General features: G+C 27.3%; 1 protein-coding gene across 1 annotated transcript; it reads right to left on the bottom strand.

Moving 5' to 3' along the window:
* Positions 1–442: 442 nt before the first annotated feature.
* LOC107447122 (mitochondrial ribosome recycling factor 1) lies at positions 443–10,111 on the bottom strand. Its single transcript, XM_016061955.4, has 6 exons — positions 9,716–10,111; positions 7,748–7,894; positions 6,527–6,642; positions 5,659–5,750; positions 1,768–1,924; positions 443–598 (listed from the first exon to the last, which is right to left on the bottom strand). The coding sequence occupies exons 1-6, from the start codon at positions 9,918–9,920 to the stop codon at positions 515–517; spliced, it is 801 nt and encodes a 266-aa protein (XP_015917441.3). The 5' UTR covers positions 9,921–10,111; the 3' UTR covers positions 443–514.
* Positions 10,112–10,234: the final 123 nt, after the last annotated feature.

A 10,234-nucleotide genomic window follows, 5' to 3' on the forward strand; every position in this document is an offset into this window, starting at 1 on the left:
TAGAGTGTTAGTTTATAATTCTTTTGGAGAATTTGCCACAATTTTTATTTTTTATTTCATTTGTTTCAGCTAACTATTAACTAAATTAATAAGTAAAAATATTAAAAAGGATACCAGGTCTTGTTAAGATATATTAAAAATTTAAAAGATTTATTTTAAATCATAATATTTTATGTGTTGCATATTTCCATAACTGCTAAATTATATAGCCAGTGAGGAAAAGGATTTGTAATGGTATGTTTTTCTGTAAAAATCTTGGTTTTTAAAGTTTCAAAAAAGTTTGTTTAACCTACATTAGCAAATCAATAATTTAAACATATGCAAACAAGATCTAATAATTAAGCAATTATAGTTTGAAGTACTGGTAAAGTAACTTAGTTAAAGAAATTCATCCTTCTTCAATTATTGTTTCATAACAACTAGTAAAATCATTTCCAAGGACTTTACACCTAATAATAAACACTTTTTATTCATTAAAAAACTACCTAAACTTACAAAAAACAAAAGTTTTCATTTAAGTTTCTCCTAACAACTCTTTTTGTTTAATCTTGAGTACTTTTTCTAACTCTGCGACATTTAGTTCAGCTACATTCTGAATCTAAAACAAATGAATAAAAAAAGTAATTACAGTCTACAAATGACAGTTTTATTAAAATTAGTAAACAGAATAAAATTTTTTATCTTAAGAAACTAAATAATTAACCTAAGTAAACAAATCAGTTTTGTGGATCTTAAGGGAACTTAATGTCCTAAATTATTGTCTATAGTGGGATGAGTCCAGGTTATAATCCCATGTTTTTATCGAATACAATATTAATACATTAAAAGATCTATATAACACAATTCTATAAACTGCAATTCTCTATAAACCACACTAGCTTTGTGGCAGTAAACAAAGAAAACTGCAGTAACAAAATTTCTATACATAAGAATGAACTATTAACTATAATTACTATTAACTAACATTATTTGCTTAATTATTTTAAAAGGTTAAAATTTCAAAAGCTAAACAAACCAAATTTATTAAATTGTTTGTTCCTAGTTTTAAAGTTGTTTCCGATTGTTGACAGCGCACGATTACTTACAGGCGCACTTGCACCGTGTTGGTCTTTCTGACTCTCCTACTGTACTCTATGTGCAAATAGGTCTCATATGAATGGCAGGCATCTATGGAACTGCTCTGCCCTCCAGGAGGCCCGTAATTCGTCTAGTTTCACGACGCTCTCCGCCCCTGGAGATATTTCTTTATTATATTGGACAGCAAGACTTCTCACTCGAGAGAGCAAATGATGGACGTAATTTCAAAAAAAAGTTTTAAAGTTGCAAAATGTTTTATTTTTTTACTTATTTATTGTTTTTTTTTTTAATAAAAAATACTTACTGGTATTTTTAAGTATTTGTATCCAAAAATTGTTTTATAGCATTTTACTATTGATGTGTTTCTGACTAATATTGCTTTATTTAGTAGGTAAATTTAAAGACAAGCAAAGTGATCTATACAACACAAAATTCCGTAAAACGCATAGCCCCGGGTTTAAAGGATTGCTTTATAAAGATCTTCTACTTAATTATTATCATACAAATAATAAAAAAATACATGTTTTTTTAATATAATTACAGTTAAATTATGTACCATAGATATGTCAAATGTCAATAATATAAATAGCAACTTAATATATGTCATTTAAAAACTAAAAAAAATAATTTGAGTTCGGTTTAAGAAATATTTAATAAAATTAAAATATCACTATTATGAATTTTTTTTACCATATTAGAGGCATTGAAAATTAGATCTTCAGACAGATCAGTTTTTCCTTTAGCTTCTTTCACAAAATAATTCTGGATGCTCCGAATTTCATCTTTAGCTTTCATAAACATGGATTTTGCACTTTTTGCCATATGTTCTCTATGTTCCCTTGTCATCCTGCAATACAGAGTAAGTAACATTAGCAAATAGAGTTAGAAATGAAATATAATTAACTTATAAACACTTAGAACTAAAAAATGTATTAAAACAATGGCTACTTAAGATAGTTTCCAAACATGCATAATATTAAAAAAGCAAGCTCATTAATTTGTAATGTGATAAATTTACTATATAAAAGAGCTATGGTAAGAGAGACCAAACTTTTGCATACTGTAACGAGTAATTATTAGAAATGATTACAACAAAATAAAAAGAAGCTAATTGAATATGAAAAATAAAAAGTCTATTCAAGAAGATTCCAGCATATCAGATCATAATAATATAGTGCTCTAGATCGGTATAAAGTAATGGACAAGCAATGATTTAGAAAATGATATAAATAAAGTTTTTTTTTTTTTTTTTTTTTTTTTTAAAAAAAAGAAGCTAAACAGATACAGTGGCATCTCTTAATACCAGAATTGACTGAAGGATCACTTGCAATCAGCCAAAGCCCAACCTTCGGAGCTATGGCTTTCATAACTTTGAACTTTCATACAATTAATTCCTGATTCTGGTAGCATGATATCCCATGATGAAAAAATATGAGGCTCTGACTTAATTTAAGAAAAAAAAATTTCTGACTATTATAGATTTTACAGAAAAATTTCAAATCATATTTCAGCTATATAAAGCAATTATTAATCAGGACAAGATTTAGTTTTATTCAATATGAAAATTACTAGATTTTTCTGTGAAATGAGTTATCACTCAAAGAAGATAAGATGTAAAAATTAACAGCAGTGTTATTTTGAAAAAGCAATGGTTGTAATAGACATTGAATTTAACTAATGTGCATAAAAATAGCTGCTTAAATATTTTTTTAAGTTCTAAGACTGGTAATTTTCCTGATAAATCACAAGAATTCTGGTTCTAAAACTACACTCACTAACACTTATGTGTTTTTCCTGACCCATCAAACTTTATCCAAGAAAGTTAGTTTTTGGGTTAAGTAAACAAAGAGAGCAGTTAAAAAATAAAAAATTTTATAGAACTTTTTGTAATTACAATTAAGACCCTTTTTTTCCAATAGGGATAAACTTTTGTTTATTTTAAAGGTTTTTACTGCACTCACCTAACTTATAAGTACACTTATTACTCTTTACTTTAGATACATAACTTGTAAGTTAGTTCATATTTATAAGTTACAAAAAGTCTGACAACTTTTTTATTCACTTTTTTCTTGCTAGTGGTTGCATATACAAAATGGATGAATTACAAGAATTATTAAAATTCACATAGAAAATTACATCCTAGAATTGTGACTTACAATAAAATTTACAATTATCTTAAGATATCAAATAAAACTAACTTGTTATCTTAAATGAATATTCAACAAATAATCAAATTATTTAATTAAAACAATAAATGGGGTAAAAGCTAAATATTATCAAAAGAAATCTAATTTCTATAAAAAAAATAGGACAGATATTTTACCAACAATGTATTGGAATAAAAAAAAATTTCTACTTCAGAAAAATATTTATTCTTATTATATTAAATATTTATTCTTATCATACTAAATATTTATTCTTCTTTTGTTTAATATTTAAAAACATGCATGCAAATCAAATAGAAAGGAAAGATATACAAACAAAGTTTTATAAATCAACAGCACTATTTGGTGCTAAAGACATACAAAAATATATTTCCGCCAAATGAACGTCAAGAGAAATTTTTATTAAAATTTTAAATTGACTTTTATTATATAACTTGCCATTAAATATTGAAACATAAAAAAGATGCATAAACAAGACAGTAAATGTGAAGATTGTACATATATTAAGACTTAATACAGTCAGACCTCGATATAAGGTCATCCAGCATATAAGGTCACTTTTCCAAAGTCCTGGCTCACTGAATAGAAATTCTTTGTTACAGATTTAGTTTAGGTCAAGTTTAAAAAATCATTATCGCTTATAAGGTCATTTTTATCTGAGGCGAGGGGAGCTCCTTTCTAACAAAAGCATATTTAACTTCCTTACAGGACAATCACCCCTCTCGAGTTCTAGGAAATTGTTGCAGCCAACGAACAAGCTACAATTGCTGAAATCGTTTCACAAGTTGTGGACAGTGAGGACAATGACAGTGATCCTGAGACTGTAGCTGTAACCCAAGTGAAGGCTTCCCTCCGTGCAATAAATGTCATACGAAATTTTTTTACAAACCATGAGGGAGCTGAGGTACATTTTGAAAAGTTACAAAATCTAGAAAACATTGTTCGAAAAATGAAATCAAAAACGAGACAGACCTGCATAACTGATTATTTTAAATAAGGTAAGATGTAATGCATATATGTACACTTTGAGGAAATTTTCAAACAACTTTATTTTAAATAATTAAAAAAAAAATCTAACTTTCTTTAATTCTTTACTAATTCTGTTAAAATTTATTGACTTAACCCCTTAACTGCCGAGTAAAATTAACGTGATTCACTCCCCAGTGCCACCGTTTTTCGCTCAAGTGCACTTTCTTACACGGTGTTTTGGTGGGAGAAAATGATGCACTCTTTGCAATTTAAAAACAGTTTAATTTTACAAGACAAGAAAAGGGAAAGAAAGAAAATACAAAATTTAAATTAAATAATAAAAATACAATATAAAAGATGTTAAAACTTAGCTGTTGTATAATAAATCCTGAAACATGGTTGGACACATAAACCAACATCACATTCATCGCACTGATAGCGGGATCCACGCCGAATTTTTTTTCTTGAACAAACAGCACATTTTCGCGATGCATTTTTCTTTGAAGACGTTTATGAAAAGAATAAAAAGCACCAAATACATACGGGAAACAAAAGCGAAAAAAGAATAAACCCGACCTTACTCAAATAAATACACACAAGCGATTAATACGACATCACTTCTCCATAACATCCTTTTCCCATTCCCCCTCCTCCGAAATTAGTAATACATTCGCAAAGCAAACACTTTCAAGGCCATTTTACTGCATTCTGAAGTAGGGGGTGTAGTTCTATTTATAGCAGCGCAATGCAATGCATCGTACTTTGGGAAAGCGTATATATACGCCTGCGGCAGTTAACGCATCGTCTGACTGAGACGTATATATACGCCCGCGGCAGTTAAGGGGTCAAATATTTAATTTACGGCTGATGGTTCTCATTTGCACTACCATTAAAAAAAAATCCTGATGTGTACTATTTACGTGCTTAGTTACGAACTGCTAATGAATCGGTTAAAAGGTCACCCCGCTTATAAGGTCAGTTTTGCGATGTCCCTTAGGGTGACCCTATATCGAGGTCTGACTGTCAAATTTGTTCAATTCGATTCTTGATGGGAGAAAAAAAAAGCCAAACAGGTATGCAAAGTTGGAAGTTTTATTATTTTTCTTTCGTTGTTCTTTTTTTTTTACACTAGATCACAAATGAAATTGATAAGGATACTTTTACTGAGTTCATTAATAAATAAATTAGGTAATTTAAGTAATGTAAGTTTATAATATACAGGATAAAAAGATAATTATAGAGCAAACAATACTCATAATTCTGATTTTGAAAGATCTAAAAAATTGGTAAGTTTCATAAAGCTAAAGAATTTGAGATAGAATTTTTCTCAGTAAATAAAAATTAAAGCAAGTTAGTTGATTACAAGCAAGGCATAAATAAAAAGGATACAATGACAGAAATAAGATGAACAATAAAAATGAAAATTGATAACAAACTGGTGTCTTACTTAGGAATGGTTAAGTAGATCATAGTGCCATCTTGCTGAGGATTTATGCCAATACCAGAATCAATAATAGATTGTATAGCTGGTTTTAACGCCTATTGAAATTCTTTAAATATGAAAAAACAAAACAACACACAAAAAATGCATTAAAAAAATAACAATTATAATTTGAAATATATAAACACCAAAATTGCAATTCTTAATAAAATCTGAAACATTTGAAGATATATTTTCAATTAAGATTTATTAATTTAAATAAACAGTTCAGTAGTCCTTTATATGCATTGTTAAAAATTTAAGTGAGTAATATCAGCTAGTGAAAATTTATTATAAAGATAACTTCTGACTGAGAGATTGTTAACAGGCTAACAGCAAATTTTTTTTAAATGAATACAATTTGTTCATGTAACCTTCAATTCGTCGTTACCTAGGGGGGGGGAGGGGGAGGGGAAATTAACAATTAAATAAATTTAAATTTTTTTTCTTCAAATTTCTCTCTTTCTTTCAAGCATTATTATAAATTTCAAACTAACCATACATTTCCTGCACTATTAAGTTTTTATCTATTATTTGCAAATTTTGCTACAAGTTTAAGTGAGCAATTTTTTATTTTTAAATTTTAGTTTCCTCTTAATTACGTTTGGATAGCAGACAAGTTTTGATTTATGAAGATGTTGTTGCAGATTAAATCAGAAAACTTTGCCACCAGGTACACATTGTATTACCAATGAGTAAGTTTTATAACTTACAAATCTCACAATAAAAATAGAAACTATGCTTAAAAAAAACTCTTTTTACAATTTTAAAATTAATCTACAAATTTAAAATTTAAAAAAAATGACTGACAAAATAAATGTAAACATTTCATTACCTCTGGAAAATCTATCAAATTGATGGCAATCAAGTTTTGATTCTTCCTTGAAATTTGAGCTAATTCGTGTAGAGGGTACTCATCATCATCAATTTTGACCATAATATTTTCCACATCTACAAACATGAAATTTATTTATAAAAAGAAAACAAAATATTTTTAAATTAAAAAATTCCTAGTAAGCAAATAAGTTTTTCTGAACAAAATATTTAATATTTTTCTAACGAAAAAGTTATTTTTTGAAAAGTAACTAAACTAAATTTAATGCAAGTTGCAAAATTTATCTAATTATGTTTAAGAAAAGGTAAATACAATTCAAAATTAAAATTTGTAGAAAATATTAACTAAATTAATTATTAAGATGAAAAAAATGCACAATTCTTATTATAAAAGTAAACAAAGATATAAACTACTAAAGAAAGAAACAAAATATCAGGTATAAGCAAACACAAGAATATTCTAAGTTTTTAGTACTTAAAACTAATAGTTAAAAATAAAACAAAACAGTGGGACAATTAAGCAAAGTGTGTTCCTGCGAAATTGTCAAACAATTGAATTTAGTTGTTAAAGCAGATACAATATGCATTGAATTTTGAATATTGAAATTGTATGATAATCAAAGTGTAATGAATTTTAAATAATAAAGTTATATCAATAACTTATCTCAAGTTTCTATTTAAAACATATTTATTCATACAATTTGATTAAAAAACTTTAATTTGCTTCAGAAATATACAGATTGGAAATAATAGTCAACACGTTTCAATTGCTCAAAAATATGCGCCAATTTTTCAAGATTGACCAGATGTGAATGAGGAGAAACAACAGTGTATTGAAATATAAAATGTAAAGTTGCTAATAAAAATGTAAAATAAAGGTGAGTAACAAAACTAGAAAAACCTCATTAACCGAGAGAGAATAGAAACTAAGAAAAACTTGTGGCTAAGAGCGAAAAAATCATAGTAAAATGCATTTTCATATGTTATGGAGAGGCAGCAAGGAAGTAATGCAGTTAACAAACTTGCGATTTTTTCTAGAAAAAAACAATAAATGGTAATCAAATGTATAATTCATAAATAATTTTTTAACTTAATAAGTATAAAATTTATGATAAAATAATAACAGAAGAGAAAAAGGCAAATTTAATATGTTTTAAACACAAAACAATGCTAATTATAAAATAAATCAATGCTAGATATAAAATTAATGAGGAATTAATACTAGAAGCTGAGCGAAGAGAAAGGTTCTCAACATATTCCTTCTTTAATTTTTCTTTAACAGTAAGTAATTGATTTCTGTAGTCTTCAATATCAATGACCTCTTTTATTTCTTCATCAGATAGCTGTGCAATTTTAGATTTTCCTCCACCTGAAATAACATAATAATATTTTTTCAACTTCAATGGAAAACTTAGGAAATAGTAACTGTTTTTTTTATTATGCATGCATTGTTCCACTCTTTCATTAGTTCTATAAGAAAATAAAAGACTACTCACAATAATAATTGTAAGCATAATGATCAAATATCTAAAATAATTTTATGTGGAAAAACATTTTCTTTTTAGCATAAAGATATTCAAAACAATGATATTTGCAATATTTAATACTTCGAGACACATTTTCAGGACTTGAAATCAACACTGATTTTGGATTACTAAGACATTATTCAGGCCATCATGAAATAATTAACAAAGTATAAACTGTTTATTTTAATGGTTTATCATTTTGGTCAGTGTTTTGTTGTAAAATAGCATACATCATCATAGTTACAAATATCACACACTCTCCAATATTTTTCGTTAAATTTCAGTTTAATATTTTATATGTTCAATATTCGTCTAAATATATAATACTTAAGTCGTTTATTATAACACAATGATAAAATTTTGAAGCTACATTCAAATTCTTTTTTAAAAAATTCTAATAATATATTGTTAATTTTTTGCATAATAAATTCCAATGTATTTTTTTTTAATCTAATAGAAGTATACAAATGAGCCAATGAAAATGTGCACAGACAAATTAAATCTTTTAGTAGATAAATCATCTATAAACCAGTATAGAGAGTAAATTTTCTCAAGGATACTTTCATCAGAGCTCATTCTAAGCAGGGTAAACAGGGCGCAGCACCCTGCTGCCCTTTTGATCAAAAGAATCCACCCTGTTGCCCCTGAAGTAAATTAGTGCTCCGATATAATAGACTCCATACCCTTTTTCCGCTTTCTTTCCTCAACCCTTTGTTTTTTCCCCAAACTCTACTATGGATTTCTTAAACTTTTGTTATTTTCAACTCTTTTTAATTAGTTTGTCATTGCTGTCAATACATAGATTTATATGGGAAAGGAAAAATAGCCATCACACCCCCTTGTTGCACTTGTCTTTGAAAGTTTGCAGTTACTTCCACTATCATTAAATTATAATTATTTATTTTAATTATTAAATCATAACTACAGACACTTAAAAATATATATGTTACTCACTATGACACTCAATATATATGTTAATTTATTAATAAAAATTAGTAATTAATATGATTGCTTTGCTACTTTTAGTAAAGTGAAGAAAAAAATTCTTTTACTAATGGACAATGTTTTTTAATAGAACGTGTAAAGCCCAAAGAAAGAAATTATTGCCTTTTTAGAATAATAATGCCCTTTTTTTAAACTTCTGCATCCTGCCCTTTTTTCTGCCTAGAATGAGCTCTGCTTTCATATTATTACCTGTTTGCGCTCATTACATACGCCAGAGGTATTTTTAACTTTTAAAAATTTATAGAGCTTTGCCCAGGTTGATTTTCCTCAGTGATTTTTTTACTTTATTTAAAGTTTCTCAAGGGTCACTGCTCGGAAGTTACCCAAACTTGGTGATTATTTTGGCACAGCTACGGATGAAGAAATTTTATTAATTTCCTCTCCAGATTTTAATTTAGATTATTTCTCATGATTGTTAGAAATATTGTGGTAAACAATGCATAGACCATTTTCTAGTGATATTTTAGAGTGCAAAATATGTGAAGAATTATGGCAGAATAACTATCAATATTTATAACTGAAGACTTATTTAAAACATTACCTACGTTTTGTTAGTTAAGTTTCTTTTCTTTTTAATTGCTTTCTTACTGCATGAAACTAAAATTAAAGGAAATTTTTATTCAAATTAATAAATATTATAAAATGTGAAGGAATGTAACCTTTAGACATTTTTCCTTGAGCCTTCTTTGCAAAGCAAACATGATTCAATTGAAGAGGTGTCACTACCAAAATATTTCTTCGAGTACTTTCGATAGGAATTACATTTGAATATAAGATACTACATGACTTATAAACAGAAGGTGGTTTCATCTTTAGAGTTTTCAATAACTTAGAATAAGTTCTCAATTTAATAAATATTTCCATCCTAAAAAAGCAAAAATGCTTGAAAAATATATCGCCAGAGAAATCGAAAAAAAAACGGATTTACATCAAAGAATTTTTAAAATTTTAGATATATCTTCTACTCATGTCTTCAAATGAAAATAAACACTTTCTCTAATAATCAAAATACACATTTTACTCAAAACCAACTACATGAATTGAAAGTCTATTTATAAAATCGTTCATAAAGTCCATTCACCAGTGACTTCAGCCTTGAGACTCTGACAATTGTGGCTACAAAGTTTTCAGTTCGAAATAGTGTTTGATTTCAACCGTTTCAACTGAAAAGTTTTGAA

Source organism: Parasteatoda tepidariorum, chromosome 5, assembly GCF_043381705.1.
Source record: "Parasteatoda tepidariorum isolate YZ-2023 chromosome 5, CAS_Ptep_4.0, whole genome shotgun sequence".
Classification (NCBI taxonomy): domain Eukaryota; kingdom Metazoa; phylum Arthropoda; class Arachnida; order Araneae; family Theridiidae; genus Parasteatoda; species Parasteatoda tepidariorum.

Coding starts and splice junctions, on each gene's coding strand:
- LOC107447122 (XM_016061955.4), bottom strand. CDS start 9,920: ATGGAAATATTTATTAAATTGAGAACTTATTCTAAGTTATTGAAAACT. Junction 7,895..9,715: donor TCAAGGAAAAATGTCTAAAG/GTTACATTCCTT, acceptor ATGTTATTTCAG/GTGGAGGAAAATCTAAAATT. Junction 5,751..6,526: donor ATTTGATAGATTTTCCAGAG/GTAATGAAATGT, acceptor GAATTTCAATAG/GCGTTAAAACCAGCTATACA.